General features: G+C 37.6%; 1 protein-coding gene across 3 annotated transcripts in view; it reads right to left on the reverse strand.

Annotated features, from left to right (window-relative positions):
• LOC306864446 (disks large homolog 2) overlaps positions 1-22,765 on the reverse strand; it is a 224,042-nt gene that overhangs the window by 152,520 nt on the left and 48,757 nt on the right. The window contains exon 1 of one of the 3 annotated variants that reach the window (XM_079408456.1): positions 12,317-12,534. The exons of the other annotated variants lie outside the window; for them this stretch is intronic. Coding sequence (XP_079264582.1) covers positions 12,317-12,346 — 30 coding nt within the window. The 5' untranslated portion in view covers positions 12,347-12,534. Of the gene's footprint in view, positions 1-12,316; positions 12,535-22,765 lie in introns of those variants that run through there. 3 annotated transcript variants of the gene reach the window in all.

The following is a 22,765-nucleotide window of genomic DNA, read 5'->3' on the forward strand; positions in this document are numbered from 1 at the left end:
CAGTTTTTTAATACTGCATAGTTTCACAAGGTTTACCTTAGCACATCATGTAAAAGTTGTCAAATAAAGCAAATCGAGTACAAAACAAACAGATAAAACGGTCAAAGTCAAGCCTGTTTTACACTGGACTGATAAAAATGCATCAGGCTTGCATGCTAAATGCTATAGTGATGTGCAGTATATTTGATTAATGTGGTGGTAAGCTGTCTCACACCACACACAAGTGTCAAATATAATACTACAACACCTGATATATCACAATATATCACTTTTAATCGGACATATGCAGCATGATTATGTGATAGACTGCTGCCAGCGTGGTCTACAGCACATGAGCTTGGAAACTTAAAAATATGCTAATAAATTTGAATGAGGACAAATGTGTTGGTGTATGGAGGTGCATTAATGTATTTGTGAACAGTCTGTGGGTTTTTCCAACACACTATGTGGATCTAGTTTGTTCACGTGCCCCTGAGCTGAAGGCTCCTTCCTCACTTCCCTCTCTCTCTCTGTCTCTTTGAGATGAGAGAAGATGGGAATATGAGGTGGCATGGTTGAAGGCTCTGTGCTGGATTGTGTGGAATCTCCTCGCGATTGTGTGCACTGACCCCTTTTCTGCGGCCTGATAAACCCAGAGCTCGTCATTGTCAGCTCACAGGGTTCATTCAACCTGCAGAAGAAGGAAGGGTTAACAACAGCTGGCAAGATCCTCCCACTTCTACCTCCTCAGCTACTGAGAAAATGCAAAACTAGATTTTAGCCAAAGTAAAATCCTGTATTTTAACTGACACATATTAAATCACTTTATAAAACTAAAATAAATAAATAAACACATAAATAAAACTATAAAAATATATTTATAGCACAGTGTCTGAGCTGCTCTCTTCCATAAGATGGAAGTGACTGGTGACCATAGAAAGTGAATGGTAGAACTAGTCAAGCAGGATTTTTAAAGCAAGATTTGCTGTGAATATCAACTCATTTTAGTTTGTTCCTCAGAAGAAGGGGGGAAAAAATCTAATAAAAAAGTGGTACATCTTCAGAAGTCTTGGAAGCGCATATATCATATGTACCACATTTGTATTACTTTTATGGAGTTTTGCAACCTCTGGTCCCCAATCAGTTTCACTGTATAGAAGCGAACAGTGTGATCCTTCTTTATACTTGAAGAATTACATTGTGTTCCAAAGAAGCAAAAAGTCAGCTTTGGAACACCTTGATGAGTTACTGCACACACATATCTGTAATCAACAAATATTACTTAAAATTTCAAATCAGTCAGTGGAAGTCTGAATATCAGATTCATAAAACAACCATATGACACATTAAACTATTACACTGCTCCTTTGAATCACATTTGGGGGATTTGGTTGTGAGCCAATCCAAATGTGTCCAGAAATGGAAACAGCTGGTTGATTGTGGGAAATAAGTATGTCATAAGGAGACTACAGAAACGTACATTTCATGACGGCATCTCAGAACTCAGAAAGCTAAGGGGGACCTCAGATTTAAGCTGAAGCCTTACACTAACACCTCTGGTCAAATATTAAATAATCATGCTCTTACATTTACTGTAAAGATTTAAACTGCATAAATCTGGGTTAATTAAAGCAGCAAAGACATGCCACAGCTTACACTGCAAAAACTAATTCCTACCCTCCCCCCTTTCCATTTCTCTCTCTCTCTCCTTCTTACTCTGTCATTCAGGCAAAATGTAGATCAATGGATTTAAAACTTACTGTACATTCTGATTTATGTATCCACTGTGCCACAAGGACAAAATCAAATCATAAAACTGTCGAAACCCTGTTTACATCTTTTACATAAAAAATTAATAAATAATACAAGCAATATTATTGCTGAAATAATGAATATTACAGTATGTAGATAAAATTTGTGGCATCATGAATAACAATAAACAAATCAATAAAAACAACAACTATAATAATAGCAAATATAATAATGACTTAATGGTTATATAACTGTAACTGTAACTCTAATACGTCACGACTTTAATGGCTATATAACTGTAATAATAATAATAATAAATAATTAAATATTATTATTATTATTATAAATACATATTATAATAGTTAAAGACTGTAAAGCATGAAAAGTTTTGGAAGGGGCAGTGCATTTGAACTTCTGACAGCTATAAAGTTCCTCATTTAACCTGTTTGTTTGAGCTGTTTTTAACTATTAAGTATTATTTCTAATATGATTTGAGTTATAATACAGATTTGCATTTATATGCAGTACACACATCTAAAATTAAGTTTCTCGGTCCATTCTAAGTGATTTACTCCTTTAAAACACTTCACATCAAATGAAATACACTAATATCCACATTTCCATGAGTTATAAATAAACCTGAGAACTGAGTGACATCATATAGCCAAGCACAAGTGACAGAATTCCCTCTGCAGCTGCAATTCATTTTACTTACATAGCTGAATCATGTTATTAGAATGCTGTGCTGCAGACCGGCTCTGCCGTCTGGACTAATTGGTTCTGAATGAAGAACCACACATGATAGCAAACAAACAAGTGCAGCACGTCAACTGAATACAACATTAGCCATGGGATTAGCATTTTGATCCAAGTGATATTACAGGGGTAAAACAAAACAAAAAATGCCAACCTTAAGCGCTTGTCTTCAAAGTAAGGGTTGTAAATGCCATAAATCACTTAAAACTCATTAAATCACTTAAAACAAATCCATGCAGTGCAACAAATTTCTACAGATCGTAAATCAACTATAGCCCAATAATCCACATAAGAAGTAAATGTTGAGTGTCACACCACTGACATACTTCCTGATCCGGCAAAACAACACCATTCCTAGATCTTTCAAAAGTGCTAATGCATAATCTTAAAAACACAAACAGCTTCTTTCCTGCAAAACAGCACTGATGATGGATGCCTACCTTACATCCGAACATCAGCGACAAGGTGTTGTCATGGCACGCAACCTTACAGTGGCAGAGCATTGGATTAAAACAGTCGGGGTTCCTCACTATAGGAGACATTCCTCTCACAGCAGGAGTGCTGCACTCGTGCTACAAGCACTGACGTATACGGAGAGAAAGCACGAGACTCTTCACTCCTGGATAAGCAAGAGTCCGCTTAATGCATGAACACACACACACACATTCTCCCTAAACACACACACACCCGGGATGCAGCCACCGTTTAGATCTCGAATCTCTTTTTCCCTTGCTCCCTTTCTCTACTCTGGTCTGAGTCACACACTATTTCACAACCCTGTCTGCCTGAAGCTTTCTTAAGTCCCATGCTTCATTTTCCGTAGACAAAACTTCTTTTGATTTTCTTTTGATTTTACAGTGAAATACAACCATGACTTTTTTCATGTTTCCATGAGATTAAATAGGTAATGACAATGTTGTGGTAAATTAAGTACATGGCATAATAGGCGGCACTTGAATTTATTAGGAAGGCCAAGTGTGATTTGTTAGACTTGTTTGAAATTCAGCGAGAAGCATGAAAGTAGTGTCACTGGCTTTAGTTTTCTTTGAAAACCAGAGAGCTGTTAGCGATGTTGCAATGTGTATATGAAAAGCTTCCTTAGTTTACATAAATATCAGCAGAATTGTGATGAAAGTGATGCTCGTATTTTCTCATCTCTCTAGCAAAAACAAATCAAGAAAAGCAAGTTAACTTCATATATTGTAGCAAAAGTTCAGGTTGAAAAAATACACTGCTGTTTAAAAGTCTGGGTCAGTGAAAGAAATTAATACTTTTATTTAGCAAGTATTTATAAAATTGATCAAAAGTGACAGTGAAGACATTTATAATATTACAAAATACTTAAATCTTTCATAAATGCTGTTATTTGAACTCTTTTCATCAAATGATCCTGAAAAATGTTATCAGTTTCCACACAAATATGAAGCAGCACAATTATTGATCATGAAAAATGTATCTTAAGCACCAAATCAACATATTAAAATGATTTCTAAAGGATCATGTAACACTGAAGACTGGAGTAATGGCTGTTGAAAATTCTACTTTTCTATCACATGAATAAATTACATTTAAAAATATATTAAAACACAAAACAGTTAAAGCCTTGGTAAACATGAGAATTCTTTCAAAAACATGACATGTTTAATTTAATACATAAACTAGAAACTTTCAAATGGTAGTGCATATAGATGTTGAACAATATGTTGTAGACCAGCAGTCAAAAACACAACATATGCAATACTCTTCTTGTCAACTGGCATCTATGCCAAGAAGAAAATGTATATTAAGATCAACTCAGATGACAACAGCAGATGTGCTAGCTGACAAATTACCACAACTCTTAAGAGAGATGTTTACAAGCCCGCACAGCAAACTGCCAAACCCAGACAGAGTGCAGGATGGCATTATGCCCGTGTGTGTGTGTTCTCCAGAAGGAAAACAAGAGGTGTTCTGGGCTGGTAGAAATCACACTGCAGGTGAAGAATTATAAGTTAGACTCTCAGTGGGTGAACATATGCAGTAATTGATCCACAACAATGATCAGTGTGTGGGGCATGTATGAGGAGGCAAGAGAAGCAATGCCACCCAAAAAAAAAAACTTTTAGATTGAGAAACTATTGTAAACAAGTAATATCTAATATGAGATGTAAACCACTAATTTTTCTAAAGTAACACTGTCCAAGTGGTACAACAGTTGCATATACAGTTTCAGAAAACCCAGCATCTCTTTTGATGTCCTAAAATGTGGAGAAATGTAAAAACGCTATTCTTAAATACAGGTTACACAAGACTGGCTGTGATTGGCTGATTACCAATATGATAATGTTCTCCTATCATGTTCACAACCACTTGGCAAATCAGCCTAAATGAGTAAAACTGGAAACATTGGCTGAATACTAAGATGACAAGAAAGAAAGAAAGGTTGACTATTAATAACAAATAAACTAACAAATGAATACACAATATGCCTTTATGCTTCTTTAAAAATATTCACTTTACAAAGTTTAAAACCCTACAGCACTAAGATTTCAGTTTATAAACATACAAAAGTATTACTGTATTGGTTGTATATTGTGCAAACATTAAATGGAATGTTGAATTTGTGGTGATGAGTGCATGCTTGTGAGCTAATGTGTGATGAGCAACAGAAGGGGGTCTGGCCATCCCTATAGATGTGGAAAGCAGCAGGAAGCTATTATGAGATCTTAGCATTTGTTTTTGTGCCAGATCACCTGTGTGCTAAACAAACCTGAAGAAAGACTTCTAAAAATACCAGTGCGTAAAACCCACCTCAGATATGTGATCACAGCTAAGAGGGATGTGGCTCTGTGTTTTATTCTGTTCAAACAAGAGAGTGAATCTAATTAACATGGCTTTATAGTCAAACACACATAAGGTACACAGTGAGTGGATCTGCAATAAAGCCCTGGGCCTTTGGGAGGTACAGAGTACACACTGGCCTGTGCGTGTACGTGTGCAGTGTGTGTTGTGTGGTCATGCATGAACTGCTTAATGTGATGGGCAATGATGCCTTAGGAAGGATTCCTGAGCATGCACACACACACACGTACACAGTTTCCAATGAATCACAGCTTTTTTTTTTCTTTTGTTAAATTTATGCTAAATGCTACACATCAGCCCCCCCCCCCCCCCCCCCCCAAAAAAAAAGTAATCTACTTTGATGCAGTCCATACGACTTAAAAACAAACAAAAAAAACAGTATACATGTTTGGAATTAGAGTGGGTAAATAATAAATTCAAATTTTTGTGTGAATTATCCCTTTAAATCACAATATTAAAAATGACAGAGCTGTCACTGCACAGAGCCTATGTAAAATGTAATATAAGGTCATTCTATTTTAGGAATCTACTCAACTGTGCATGACATTCCGAGACTGAATCAGCCGTGATGTGAACTGACGGCAAGGTAAATGGTCAGAAAGTGAATCGTCATTCGCATGGCTGGCACGAGGAGGCAAAATCTGGCTTTGGTCAACAAAATATTACTCATAGTTTAAATTCAATCCATCCGTGTGCTGACCTTTTATATTTTCTCCAATAACAAGCTCCTGATTCAGCTCAACACACAGCACAGTATGGATCACAAGCACAAATCAGCACAGGAAATGAGGTCTACTTTAACTGTAATTACAAACATAGGGTCCTTATGCAGTCAAGTGATGTACTGCATGCCAATTACAGTATCGACACTGTCAGGATAAAATATGGTGCAGCACTTAATTAATAATTAGTTATATTACCCAGAAAGAGAGTTTGATAGTCTCATTAACACAACGTTGTCAGTGCAAGTTGTATTACTGAACTATAAATACATGTACATATGGGGAGGTGAGGGGAACGTGGGTAAGCACTCATGTTGTCCAGCAGAGGGAGCATTCACACAGAGCTTCACTCAGGTGAAGAGACTGGGGGGTTGCGGCTAAACAGATCCTGATACATTAGCAGAACCACACATTAAATTCATGCTGAATCAACTGATCCTGTCTAGTGTCTATTAAGGGTGCTTGGGGATGGGGATGAAGCGTCACAAGGATGTGCACTACTGTTCAAAGGTTTAGAGTTAGTAAGATGTTTTAATGTTTTTGAAATGAGTCTCTATACACTCACAAAGGCTGCATTACTGCAACAGTACAGTAAAATTACAGTAAAACAGTATAGTCAAATATTATTGCAAATTAAAATGTTTTCTATTTTTATATATATATATATATATATATATATATATATATATATATATATATATATATATTCTTAAGATGGCAAAGCTGAATTTTTAGCATCATTATACCAGACTTCAGTGTCACATGATCCTTCAGAAATCATATGTGGATTTGCTGCTCAAGTACCTTTTTTTCTTTTCTTGAAAACAGTTGTGCTCCTTAATTTTGTGGAAACCCTGAAACATCTTTTCAGGATCATTTAATGATTCGAACAGCACTGAATTAAAAATTGAAATCTTATGTAACATTATCAATATATTTACTGTTACTTCTGTTCAATATACTTGCTGAGTAAAACTATTAATTTCACACAAAACTTTGTGCTTTCTCCAGTCAACAAGTCTCTGCTCAGAGCATTAATCATTTGTGTTTAATTAAATCATTAACAAATTAATTAATAGACTTATTCAAATAAAAATAGAAGTTAGAGAAAATTTCCATCTGCTCATCCCCACACATGATCCCAGAAAAGATAATCAAGTGTCTGTTTTCGAGACCTCCTAATTTAGCATCTCATGCCTGTAGCACAGTAATAGCAGGCCTGTTTTCACTTCTGCATTAGCCTCATACCTGCAGCTAAATCCCCTCCAGTTGACATTAATATTTCAGCATGCCTTCAGCACGGGGAGAGCCAGTCTGGCTTCAGACTGTGCTACATTACGGTATTACAGTAAAGCATCATCTCTCTGTGGTGGAGGCTGGGATGGATACACCTCTCCCTCTGTGTCATTTGCTCTGGCCTGCAGCAAAACACAGGAAGAATGCATCAAACAAGCCAGTAACATTAAGGACTAGGAGCTAAAGGTCTGTCATTGTAAATCTGTCATGAACCACTAATAATTTACATTATGGGTTTGCATATCAATACTACGGTTTATGGAGAACCTTTGAGATTGTAACCCACTGTCTGTAATAAAATCTAATTTTCTCAAGGCGCCTTAACAATTTTGCTTCAAGATGCAACACCACATAAAAGCTGTGCTGAAATATGCCAGCTGTGACCCACGTTAGGACCTTCACAGCACCCAGACACACACACATACATCAAAATTCTATATGATATAGAAATGAAGCTTTTAGAGAAAAAAAAAATACAAAGATTACTGCAGTGACACATAGTTCAGAACATCCTGACAGTCAAATTGCAGCTGTAAGGGTAGCATTTTGACTTTAATGTTGTGGAGAGGTGTTCTCGGGGCTCTTCGTGGACAGCATGCATATGCTGCAGTTGACTGAGGAGACAGTGGAGTTTGAGGCTGAACTAACAGTGGACTCAGTATCCGGAGCAGACTAGAAATTAATTAGAAGTTTGATAGATTTTTACAGACTGTTTAATTACAGTGGTAAAGGACAATTAGAGTTGAGCTCTGAGACACCTCTTGGGAACTACATAAAAGAAAGAGCAAGAAGACTTCAAGTGGCTTGATAGAAATGACTCCCTCACTACACTACAATGTCCTAAGTTTGACTTTAATTGATTTTTCATCTGTGATATTATTCCACGTAAGAAAATGAAGCCATAATTTGACTCTAAAGAACCTTTGCTTCAAATAAATCAGACAATGCACCAAAAAGCTAAGTAAACATAATCCTGGGCTACTCAGGGTTAAAAGTAGACTTAGTTCTGGCTTTAAAAATACATTTACCTTGGGTTTAGTGCAGTATGAAAAGCCCTTGAGAGCGATAGCTTCAAAGAAATTACCATTATATATATCCAGTATCCAGTTTTATCACAATGTGTATGGTGCCTCTCAAGATAACAACCTCAATAAATGCATATTTGTTGTACAAATATAACAAATTGTGGATAAATTAACAAATCTTAGAGACCGCATCCCTTCATGCTGACAATTTTGGATAGCTGTACCAAGGGAATGAACAATAAGCTGGAAAATGGAGCAAACAGATTTTACACAGAACGGATTAGAGTCCAGATATGGATCTTGCTTTTAAAAATAATGCTAAAAATACTCTGGTTTACAAATCACAAATGTGGCTTTGGGTTATATAAGCCTGCAGCGTGGGTTTACTTATACAACATGGAAAACCTAATTAAGATTCCCATGCTGTATCTCCCCCTCTCCAAAATACAGCCCTTAGCACTTGGCTAATCACTCTATTAATCATGGCAATGCTGTAAGTAATCACACCAAGTGACATGCAATTATCTCAATTAAAACAGGACGGTGTAGGGACAACTCTTCTGCTCACACCTGAGACATCTTGAAACAGCAGAGAGCTCATAACTTTTGTGTGATAAAATTACTTACTAAGCTGTGTAAACTGATATAACTGTGTTATATGACATGACAACAATATGAACTAAAACCCTGCCCTGAAATTACTGTAAAAATTATGTTTTAAAGTCACTCTACAGTTTCCGTTAAAACTAAGTGCTTTTATAAAATAATTTTGGCTTTTTAACTAAAACTAAAACCATTTAAAATAGTTTTCATTAACTGAAATAAAGCTGAAAGGTAATATATTATAAATATTAGAGGAAAAACATATCATAAAATAGAATAATGAAATAAATTATAAAGAAAAAATCTTCTTGGGCTGGAAGAAGAGCACAGTCAGAGGAAAAACTCTGACTCTGAAAGTTCTAACTGCACATTTTATTCTGGGGGTCATGAACCCTCCCCATTTTCAGCATCTATGTCAATTAGTCCTGACAGTGAAATGTCAATAATTTAATCATTAGAAATTGTTAGGAAGGGGATGAATAGAGAACAGTCCCAAGCAGTGGTGGATTTCATCACTTACAGTGTGCTGACTGAATTTTAATTATTTTTTATTTTATATTACTGGTTGGCCATAATGACTTTATACATTAATTGTGTGACATTATATATTCTGTTTATTTAGGTGTTTTTGTACATCATAAAGTTTTGAGGAGAAGGCTGCTATTAGTTTTTACTTGGCAGATGACAATACAGACAAACACATCTCATGACATTTAGGGACTAGAACCCCGCTCTGCATATTTTGCATGTCTCTCTTTCAGATCAGATCATCAGCTCATAAACTGTGGTCCGATTGGCATGGTCCCTACACAGTGTCCATTGCTCCCTACTCCCTGAGCAGGGGAAATCCGTTGAAGTTTACTTAACTTCGGGAACATTCATTCACAAATTTGCGCTGCGCCACAGCCTGCAGCGTCTTCACACACAGACAAAACTTACTAGAGAAGTGTGAAGTGTGACATAATATACCTCTGTAAATAAATACAATTTAAATTCACGTCTCACACACTTCATTGCCCTTTGAATGGAACATATACGTTCGCTTCAAACTGGAATCATGGCGGAATATCCTGTGATGTCCACTTCGCAGGGCACTTACAGTCGAATAGAACATCGTCTGAAGTGATAAGAGAACATACAAAATGTCAGGAGCGGGGGTATGCGAGGACTGGAATTGAGAACCGCTGATCTAGATAACACCCTAGAGCTGTGTGAGCGCAGGAAAGGAAAGCATCAAATGTTTTCTTTAAGAATTGTTAGAATATTATTTTTAATAAAAAAGTGCAACATTGTAACTACTAGGGATGTAAGTGTAACAGTACACAAATATGATGGTTCGTACATACCTCGGTTTTAACGTCATGGTTCAGCATGATTTCGGTACAGCATAAAACGACCAAATTTTGCTTCATTGCTACGTTTAAAATTTAATCGCAAGTTATAATCATTGAATTATAAGCTAGTAGTAAAGAGGAAGGAATGATCGCATTCATTCGCGCTCAGCTCTGCCATTCGAACGAACTCCATGTACACGGCACGCATCTGAGGTGCTCAGACACGAGAACTGGAGCTGATCGCGCCACTCTAGTCAATGCTTGCGTTTATACCAGCATGTTTCTGAATCGTCCCATAAGCAGCTCTCCGAGGCGTTTATACAGCGATCTGTGATGCCACATCAAAGACTGTCTGAACACCATTTATTGGAAAAATGCTGTATTTGTTCGGTACACATGCGAACTGAACCAAAAGACCAGTACCCAAAAGTTTCGGTACGAATACGTGCACCGTTACACCCTTAGTAACTACTGAAGTCTATGGATTATCAAGGGTTTTGCTGTGTGAGATCAGGCAGTGTGAGATTAAAAACATCTCATATATTATATTGTAGGGTGACAGATGTGTTGTTGTTTTGTATAAAAATAAATGTTCTACACATCATAATAATAAAATCAAGATCAACAAATAAAATCAAGACTTTAACAAAAATCTGTTCAAGTTTCCACTGAACTTTCATGCTTCAAAACACCCATTTCATATTACTGTAGGCTCCTTGATGAATAAAGCAGGCAACTAATCAGGGAGGCCCATATTAACAGAAAAATAAACTTATCTGTTCCAATGACCAGATAGTATTGGGTTAGACAGTTTTGAAGATGTGCACTAAGACTTGTGTTTCTGAGTGTGTGTCACTGATATAAAAGAACAGACCCTGCATCTGTTAGCTGCTCATGTTTACCACTCTAACAAGGCACAGTCAGGGGGTAACATGAGTACTCTCTCTCAAACACACACACACAGACAGTCTGGGTCCAAACAGCAGAGTAGCCAGGCCGAAAGACGAGAGCCCGTGTGAACAATGGTGTTATTCTGAGGGAAGCAGATGAGATGGCAGACGGATGAAGGACGTAGTCAGAGATCCTGATTGGAGCTGATCAAGAGAGACCGTGTGAACACAGACTGGGAACATGTTCAACTCACATAATCTCCATTCATTCCACCTTTCCTTCTGCACTTTATCTTTCTTTTTATCTTGTTTTTTTATTATCTCACTGTATCCCGGCAAAAACATGTGGGGATGTCTGGCTAAGTAATGGTATACCTCAGGACTCAGTGCTGAGCCTTCTTCTTTTCTTCTATATACAAAACAATATAAACGTGTGCGTAGAGCACCCTTGAGTGGACGTGTCATCACCACCAGCTGAAGCAAACATGAGAAAAAGCATCATGCACCAGGGGATCAGATCTGACCACAAAAACTTCCCCCCCTTAACACATCAACTTCCAACAGACACACAGGCTCAGCAAACAGCCACATGCTTGCTGAGAATTTGCTCATACAGCAGTGAAATGCAGCATGTGAGTGCACATAAAAGTCAAGCAGAGCACTAAGGGTCTCACATGTGTAACATAACTAATCATAAAATCACCCTGATTATAAAAACAAAGCAAAAATTATGATATACAGAAAGAGAAAAGGGATGATATCAAGTGCTTTTTAGTTAGCTCTCTAGAACACTTGATTCTAAAAGAAACAGAAGGAAACGGAAGAGGAAAGAGACAAAGTGAAAGGAAAATAGAAAGAGTGACAGATAGAGATGAAACAAGAAAATGATACCAAAATGTACTAGAAAGAGTGAGACAAGCTTTTGGGGTGAGTCACTTTGCTGCAGAGTTTCTTACGACAGACTGAAAAACATTCTCAACAACAGTTTGCAATGCCAACTTATAATATTTACGACTTTGACAACTGAAGCATCGAAACAGCACTTAATCACTTCAGTTTACGTTCCTCCTCCTCTCCACACCTGACATGATGTACAGTACAAAGTCTTTTTTGCTTACCTCTTGGCTCCTCACTTTCTGTTCCTGCATGCTTCTCTGAGTGTGTGTGTGTGTATGTATGTGCGTGTGTGTGTGTATGTATGTGTGAGCGTGTTTCAGTGAGTATTCAATCGGACAGTAGAGAGGTGTTCATGTTCTGTGGAGTGGCTTCCTTTTCTCTGGGCAGACTCAGAGACTGTGTTCATCGTGTTTGTTTGTGTGTGTGTGTGTGTGTGTGTGTGTGTGTGTGTGTGAGTGAGAGAGAGAGAGAGACCATGCCAGAGATGTGGGGAGGCCCTGAATCCCTTCCCCACCGCTGCATCCAGCACTCTGCGGCACTCAGCAAGTCTACTGCAGGGAGCACAGCCAAGCGGGAACCAAGAGAGGAAGGGCCACCGAGCCCACACGGAAAAGTTGTACTGCAACACAGTTCCCTCTCAGGAAGTCGACAGTTGACAGGTACAACAAGAGGTTTTGTAGCTTATATGAACCTTAAATCAAGTATCAAAGCCCACAATACTACAGTTTAGAAGTTGCATAATGTTAATGCTAATTATCATTATTACTGCTGCATTATATTAAGAAACTCCTAACCCTAAATCAGTGGTCAGCAACAGGTGGTCCGCGGGCCAAAACTGGCCCGCCAGCAATGATATCTGGCCCGTGCCCGCAGCCAGATTATATTGATAGTGGCTGGTTCTGAAATAGGGCTGTCATGACAGCAACAGTCACTAAGGGGAGCGGGGCTCAATTGACCTAACGGTAAGCCCCGCCCCCCTTACTTAGTTACTGTTGCTCCCTCGGACAAACAAACGGAGCTGCACACTCTCTTACAATGCCAGCTGTCAGTGTGAAAACCTTGTCCCACAATGTTTTCGAACAATTTTGGGCACGGAAAGGCTACCATTCAAGTGTTAATTAAATATTCCATGGAGGGATATATAAAATATTTTAAAATAAATATGGTGGGTAACTCAAAGCGAGGGTTTACAGATCACAATGCAAGCAGGAGAAGTCTTCTAAAATAATATAAATCATATTACGGTCGTCATGAGGATGACAACATGCAGGATCAACACTGTTCATGTATCGCAGCGTAAGATTAAATTAATTTACATTTAACCAGTTTTATATGGATAGGCACTGAAATGTATAGACCTTTAATCATTTTTGACCTACACTGTACATGACGTGAGAACAGTCCGCTATTTAGGTTTGTACGTTAGCATGGGCGTACTAACTTTAACGTTAGTTTTAGCCAGAGGTACCTTTCTGAAGCACAAGATGACATTAACGTTCTGCTTAAGCAGATGAAAATTGACAACAAGAAAACGAATGTTTTTGTCTTCATTTGGGATTGGGGTTGAATGCTTAGGGACATTTTGCTCTGTTTTGTTTGGGTTTAAAAAAGTTAATAAAATAAATTATATTGCCTATCCTCTCAGGATACCTGGAATAAATGTTAGAAGTACCTCAAGCACATTGTTTTTTCATTTTTGTAGCATAAACACCATCAAAACAATGCAAGCGTCGGATCCTCTATGTTTCTCTATGGCGCTGAAACCTAAAGATATCTGAGTTCCGTTCCTCGTGCAACTGATACTCGACTGTCATTGGCTCATCTGTGTTTGAGGGGAGGGGCTTACTGATAGGTCAGTTAGTTTCTTATTCTTATTTAATCGCTTGAGTGAGCTTGAGTTGTTTGACAAGAATTATGGAATTTCTATGGTCTCAAAAATCTTTAGATCATAAAGACCTTATTTAAAGCAAAAAATAACTATATCGTGATATACCATTACCATGAAATAAAATTCGTCATATTGTGATATAAGATTCTGGACATAACGCCTGTCCTAATTCTTTGTGCTAAGAGCATTAATGATACTTGAAATAATGTGGTTTGTTGAGAAGTGTATTACTTTTCTAAGTGATCATGATCAGAGTTTTTGCTTGGCAGATGAAAAACAGATATTGAAAATTCTGTAATACTTTGCAATAAGATTCCATTTGTTAACATTATTTAACTGCAATAGTTAACAAGAACTAATTATACAATTTCTGAAGCATTTATTAATCTTAGTAAATGTTATTTACAACATAAAACATTAATAAAATAATATGTTGTGTCTGTTAATATTATTTAATGGGCTTGGGATAATATGAACATATTTGTATTATATTTTCTTTCAATAATGTTAAAAATAATGAATAAATACTGTAAGAAATGTATTACCCAATGTTAGTTAAAGTATTACCAAAAGAGTTACAAATGATTCAATAGACTATGGGGCTGTACACACAGAGCAGGCTTTTTTTCATTCCACCTCTAACCTTTTCCGTGGTTTTGGCCCTGAAGTCAAGTGTCTCGAGACCTTGTGTTTTGTTTTGTTTTATTTAGATTTTTCTTTTTAATTCCAAATCCCACTTCTCATTTTTTAAATGTAAAATTGTATTTTGTGTGAACCAGCCCCTACACTGAGGGAAGAATAAGTAAACAAATAATTTTTAAAGACTAAAATGCAAAAGAGACTTGCTTTTTTCTTTTTTTTGACTGAAGACATTTAGGCCCAATCCCAATTCTATTTTATACCCCTTCACCTACACAGTAAATTTCCTGGTGTTAAATCAACACTGCTCTGTGTACATATGGGAACCAGTTCCCTAACCAGTTCCCATATGTACTCTGAGCAGTGTTTATTTAATACCAGTTAACACCAGTTCCCATATGTACTCTGAGCAGTGTATATTTAATACCAGGAAATTTACTGTGTATTTAATTTACCCTTTTACCCTTGTCGCTTGAAACAGAGTGTCAAGGGGTAGGGGTTAAAATATTCTCCCCTAATATTCCGCCTCTTTCACACAGCTATTCCGGAAAATACACAGAAAATGTGTCCTGTGATTTGCGCCGTGTACCATTTCACTAAACTGGTGAATGATTTCAGCTTCAGCGTGGATAGTGAGGAACTCCCTGATCTCTGCTTCATTCCAGTTTATAAATTTTTCGTCGTGAACATTGATCTGTCTTCAAAATACCCGGTAAAAAAGTTGCATGTTATCAGCCTTTACGGCATTTGTTCTGACTTTTGTTCACACAGAGCTCATTCCGGGATTGAACCCGGAAATGTTACTAGGTCCCCAACCCGGGATCGATCCCGGAATTAATCCCGGGACGTGTTTGCGTTCACAAAAACAAAGGCACTCCAGCAATTTTCCAGGACCAACATGCAGTGTGAAAGGGGTTTAAGAAATGGGACACCACTACTATACCTCACGTCATCATACGTCATCTAGTTCCAACAATACAAACACCTATACTGGTGTCCATTAGAGCCTTTAATTACCATTCTATATTAATGCACTACTTGCAGACACACACACACACACAAACACAAACACACACACACACACACACACACACACACACAAACACACACATATATATATACAGCCATGGCCAAAAATATCGGCACCCTTGGTGAATATGATCAAAGAAGGCTGTGAAAATCAATCTGCATTGTTAATCCTTTTGATCTTTTATTTTAAAAATTCACAAAAATCTAACCTTTCATTGGATAATAAGAATTTAAAATGGGGTGAAATATCATTATGAAATAAATGTTTTTCTCTAATACACATTGGCCACAATTAACGGCACCGTTTTATACAATACTTTTTGAAACCTCCATTTGCCAGTTTAACAGCTCTAAATTTTCTCCTATAATGCCTGATGAGGTTAAAGAACACCTGACAAGAGATCAGAGACCATTCTTTCATCCAGAATCTCTCCAGACCCTTCAGATTCCCAGCTCCATGACGGTGCTTCTTCTCTTCAGTTCACCTCACTCATTTTCTACAGGGTTCAGGTCAGAGGACTGGAATGGCCAGCAGAAGCTTGGTTTTGTGGTCAGTGACCCATTTTTGTGTTGTTTTTGAGGTTTGTGTTTGGATTATTGTACGGTTGGAAGATCCAAACATGGCCCATTATAAGATTTCTAACAGAGTCAGTCACTTATACATTTTTTATCTGTTGGTATTTGATAGAATCCATGATGCCATGTGTCTAAACAAGATGTCCAGGACCTCCAGCAGAAATATAGGCCCACAACATCAAAAATACAGCAGTATATTTCATTGTACACATGGGGTACTTTTTATCCCTGTGTTCACCAAACCCATCTTGAGTGTTTACTGCTAAAAAGCAAATGTTTTAGTTTCATCTGACCATAGAAGCCAGTCCAATTTGAAGTTCCAGTCGTGTCTGATAACTGAATATACTGAATATATGTTTATGGAGATGAGAACTAAAAAAACTGCTCCGGAAGTGCCAGACCAGCTATCTATAAATAGACCAGATAGCATGGGCCATTGGCACCGATCATGTTATTATTGCAGAGCGCATATTCAGTCCATGAGTAGCCTCTCCGCTTGAATCGCTGGTGGATTTCCCTCACTATATGTGTTAGAGAGAGCACTGCCAGCGCGTCCAGTTTTCCCTTCTATCTCAGATATTACAAGTGTGCGTTATGCAGTGTGAGGGCAGTGGGCACCGACCGGTAGAAACATAAATCTGCACCTATGGCATGGACGGCGAAACAAAACTTTGTCAGAGCCGTCATGGGGCGCAGAAGTGCGTGTGCTTGTCGCGCATCTACATTTGAAATAACGAACTTGAGTGCGTAAAAGACGCGATGCGACCGGCTATTTTTTCCCTGCATGCCATATGTGCAGGACACCGTTTTTATGATGAGAGAGGAAAAGCTTTTCAGGTAAATTTTGAAATGTACCAGGTTTATATATATATATGTTGATAAGCAGTTAAATGTGTTGGTTTACACACGGAGAAAAGTGTAAGCTTTTAAGAAGTCCAAGAATAAAATGATTACTTTACTTAACATGTTAAAATTGATTTACAAAACTTTTGTTGCTGTTTTCTAACAGTTTGGACTTGAATAAAGAAAGAAAACTTGCACTTAACGTTTTCACAGGCATTTTGTTTTCATAGACAGATATCGTGATGTATCATTATATGATTGTCTTGCAATATATCGATTATTGCAGATTCGCTGTCTCGTGATATTATCGTTATCGTGAGCCATGTATCGTGATTATATCGTATCGTGAGGTACCCTGCGATTCCCACCCCTAGTCTACACCTTGTTCTTTTATTAAACAAACTAACTAGCCTTACGTTATTTGTCTTATTTACACAACGGCATGTTATTTCTGTCTTTAAATTACATTCGCGCTCTCTGCATTGCGCACAGCGTAGTTCCGCCCCGATGTGCACACACACACACACACACACACACACACACACAAACGTAAGTGCACACACATGTGAGTCCACTCCCACTAGTATTTGTAAATATTAAGCCGCGAAACTACTATTTAAATATGACTTCTGCCTGTCTCTGTGTTAATGTATGGCGCAGACACGCGGTTTTGTTTACTACTCATACAGAAGTGCGCGTGAGGCTTGCGGTGATATTAACGTCTGCCGTCTCACTAAATGAGGACACAAATACATGAACAACATCTCCAGAACTGCTCTGAGAGTCACTTCATGAGCATATGTCAGTTTCATTTGAGTAAAACTATCCTCATAACATATACACACAGAAATGTAAAGTTATTCACGGCAACGCGTCAAAATAAAAGTTCGGGTTTCAATTGTAGACATTGCGGCAGAAATATATTCCCGTTGTTCAGTAGAATGTACGTAATAGCCTACTAAAATGATTAAAACCTTATTTTTAAGGAATAATCATAAAATATGTCTTCAATGTTTTAATTGTAATATTAAATCCCCTTTATTTTCCAAAAAAATAATATCTGTTTAATTTTCATTAATTAAACAATTTAACAATGCAGATTAATTTTCACAGCCTTCTTTGATCATATTTACCAAGGGAGCCGATATTTTTGGCCATGACTGTATGTATATATACTGTATATATAGGAGATTGTGTAGCTCACACATCCAGGAACAAAGAAACTTGTCAACCCTGCCCCACGACTTTTATTAATAGCAGTTTAAATACTGAACCGCTTCATTATATTTTCCAGCAATGAGAGGATAAAAATCGCTGTTTTTGAAGTAAACTCACTCATTATAAAGAGACGCACAGACATGCAACTTTCATCTCTCTCTCTCTCCAATTGGCAATATTTGAGAAAAAGTTTTAGTGATTTCTAATTATTGGGGGGGCTAGCCTCCCTGAATGTCTATGGTGGTTATCGCCCTAATCAGACATGAAAATATGTACTATCTAGGGATGCATCGATCCGATACTCAGGATTGGTATCGGCTCCGATATGGTCATTTTCTGCAGATCGGGTATCGGTCAGACGAGACCGATCTAAATCCGATATTGTGCATATACCATTCTGTGTTACTGTTGAGCCCCACGAAAGCCACAAAACCATTATAAAACACCATAAAGTTTTCGGGCACTATATTTCAAGTGTTCTGAAGCTGTTCCATAGTTTAATCTTAGAGGTACAGATGAATATTTAAGTCGTTAAATTCAACTTCACGTCATCCTCCATTCAGCATTCAAACTGCTTGTTGCATTCGGTTACTATTGTCAAACTATAGTCGTACACTTATTCGCTTTTATTTGTTTCACTAGATTTTATAAAATTGTGCACCCATGATGTTTCTAGAGTAGCCTATCTTTTGCTGCTAACCTAGTTTATGATAGTATTTTTGTCATAGATTATGTTTATATATTTTTTTCATTTGTTATTTTTCATTAAAATTAAGTTATCTATATGTAGTAGACAAAAATTAGTGATGAACAGGTCAACACAGAGTATAGTATAGAAAATCTACATTGATTTAAAAAAAAACTGCTGGTATCAGATTGGATCGGTATCGGCATATACTCAGAATTTTCGGTATCGGATCGGTTCTGAAAGAATGGTATCGTTGCATCTCTAGTACTATCATGCAGTCAGTAATGATATGACGTTAGCAAACTAGCAATTTTTTACAAACATTTCTTTGAATAACATGACCATAAATATGAACACACGATTGAATGTAACATAAAACAAGTGTTTATTTTCATGAAAATCTTCATTAATGCCAAACATGCTTACATTTATGGGTCTTTTTGTTCACTCGGGCAGCCATGTTGTCACTGTAGCCGGTTTATGCCCCTTCGTTTGAAGTGTGGTCCTGAAAAACCTTCGTTTGAAAGGCTATATGGCCCTTCCCCTTCCCTCTACCCCTCCAACCAAAAGAGAATCGAGACACACCTACCCCTTCACGTGAACACACAAAACGGAGGGATATGGTTAAGGGGTAGAAACTGGGCCTTAGAAAGCCCCTGAAAACTACCCAGGACAGTCCGAGCAAACGCAAAGTAATGAACACCACTAACTTTTTACTTCAGAATTAAAGTCTATACTACACTGGTTATAATGGGCTCTTTTGTGTGTGTGTGTGTGTGTGTCTGCTAGCAAAGCCTTACAGGAACAAGCTGTGCCCATATGATTAATATGTGTATGTGATACAGTGATAGACAGCCTTGAGTATGTGTGTGTGTGTTAGAAACGCACCAAGTTTAATGAAGCTGTAGTGGGTGGTGGTGACCCTGTTTCCACTAATGAGAACACGCAGAAACCACACTCACATACGCCATGAACAAACATAAGCACAGGGAAACACAAGCTTGTCTGCTTCTAAGAAAACTCCAGAGGAACAGACAAGAATTTCACAAAGACATCAAACCTCAATACCACTGTCTGACTGCTTGTTAAACCCAGAGTAAAGCTACCATGACCAAAACCCGCAATCCAGACAAATTTAAAGACAAGCAAAGTTATCAGGAACTGACTATAAAAAATATTGAAATACTTGAAGAAAATGGACATAACCATCATCCTCTGATAAGGAGAAGAAAATAGAACAAAAGTGTTCTAGCATAAAATGCAGGTCCAGGTTAGAGAAGGTATGTCTGACTCTCTGCAAGTGTTACTGCATTCATCATCAGAACTGATTTCCTTGTGAAATATTCATGACTGCATGACTCAAAGCTTGCTCAGCGTTTTTAGCAGATGGGTCAGTACTGTCTGGGTACCTCTTTCTCCCAGTCTGAATTCACATGCTGCAAAGCCCTATGATCCCCGGCTGCACACACATTGGTTGGAAAAGCTGCAATGTAGAGCATTAGCATGCACAATGTGTTCAGACAGAGTGTTTTTACTTTAAGTGAGAGAGTAAAAAACTAAATCTAACTCCATTCCTGGCTCACACTATCATTATCTTGAAAGAGAGGGTGTGCAACATGTTAATTGCCATCAGCTGGCTCTTCAAGCCAAATATAAATTCTAAAAGAGTAAATAATGAGGGCCAAATCCCTTTGCTCAGCTTACATTCTAATGTTTTTTTCCCTGTGTGTGTGTATACACACACACACACACACACACACACACACACAATTTAATATATATTTACAATTTAATGCATTCTTGCTGCATCAAAGTATTATCAACTTATATATATATACAGGTGCATCTCAATAAATTAGAATGTCGTGAAAAAGTTAATTTTTTCTTGTAACTTATTTCAAAAAGTGAAACTTTCATATATTTTAGATTCATTGCATGTAAAGTAAAACATTTCAAAAGTTTTTTTGTTTTAATTTTTATGATTAGCGCTTACAGCTCATGAAAGTCAAAAATCAGTATCTCAAAATATTAGAATATTTACATTTGAGTTTCAATTAATATTATATTATATATAATTATTATCCCTACAGTATAAATTCCGGGTCTCTTTTGTTCTTTGAAACCACAATAATGGAGAAGACTGCTGACTTGGCAATGATCCAGAAGACGAACAGAGGGTCATTACTGAAAGGTGTGGCTGTTTACAGAGTGCTGTATCAAAGCATATTAAATGCAAAGTTGACTGGAAGGAAGAATTTGTGTAGGAAAAGGTGCACAAGCAACAGGGATGACCGCAAGCTTGAGAATACTGTCAAGCAAAGCTGATTCAAACACTTGGGAGAGCTTCACAAGGAGTGGACTGAAGCTGGAGTCAGTGTATCAAGAGTCTCCACGCTCAGACGTCTTCAGGAAAAGGGCTACCAAGCCACTTCTGAACCAGAGACAACATCAGAAGCGTCTTACCTGGGCTGTGGAGAAAAAAACTTGCCTGTTGCTCAGTGGTCCAAAGTCCTCTTTTCAGATGAAAGTAAATGTTGCAATTCATTTGGAAATTAAGGTCCCAGAGTCTGGAGGAAGAGTGGAGAGGCACATAATCCATGTTGCTTGATGTCTAGTGTGAAGTTTCCACAGTCAGTGATGATTTGGGCTGTCATGTCATCTGCTGGTGTTGGTTCACTGTGTTTTCTGAAGTCCACAGTCAACGCATCCATCTACCAGGAAATTTTCACTTCATGCTTCCTTCTGCTGACAAGCTTTATGGAGATGCTGATTTAATTTTACAGCAGGATTAGGCACCTGCCCAAGGTACCAAAAGCTGGTTCAATGACCATGGTGTTACTGTGCTTGATTGGCCAGCAAACTCGCCTGACCTGAACCCCATAGAGAATCTATGGGGTATTGTCAAGAGGAAGATCAGAGACACCAGACCCAACAATGCAGATGACCTGAAGGCCGCTATCAAAGCAACCTGGGCTTCCATTACACCTGAGCAGTGCCACAAACTGATCAACTCCATGCCACGCCGAATTGAGGCAGTAATTAAAGCAAAAGGAGCCCCTACCAAGTATTGAGTACATATACAGTAAATGAACATACTTTCCAGAAGGCCAACAATTCACTAAAAATGTATTTTTATTGGTCTTATGAAGTATTCTAATTTGTTGAGATTAATTATTGTTGGGTTTTTGTTAAATGTGAGCCTACTTCAGTCTGTGTGCATTGAATTTATTTAATACACGAGTTTCACAATTTGAGTTGAATTACTGAAATAAAGGAACTTTTCCACGACATTCTAATTTATTGAGATGCACCTGTACATTTGAAGTCAAAACTTTACCTACACCTTTCAGAATCTGCAAAATGTTAATGAATAAAAATGTTAAGAGCGTGAAAACTTTTTGAATTTGAAGATCAAGGTAAATTTAACTTAATTTGTCTTCTGAAAAACATGTAAGTATCTTCTGTAGCTTCTAAAGGGCAGTACTAAATGAAAAAATATGATATATAGGCAAAACAAGAAAAATTTACTCATCTTCATTCTGTTCAAAAGTTTTCTTTTGAAAAGGCTCTTAATGCATGGCTTTTCCTTCTGGAGCATCAGTGAGCATTTGAACATTCTGTAATAGTTGCATATGAGTCCCTCAGTTGTCCTCAGTATGGAAAGATGGATCTCAAAATCATACAGTCATTGTTGGAAAGGGTTCAAATACACAAAAATGCTGGAAAACCAAAGAATTTGTGGGAGCTGAAGGATTTTACTGAAGAACAGCAGGCAGTTTAACTGTTCAG

Source organism: Barbus barbus (assembly GCF_936440315.1).
Source record: "Barbus barbus genome assembly, chromosome: 45".
Classification (NCBI taxonomy): Eukaryota; Metazoa; Chordata; class Actinopteri; order Cypriniformes; family Cyprinidae; genus Barbus; species Barbus barbus.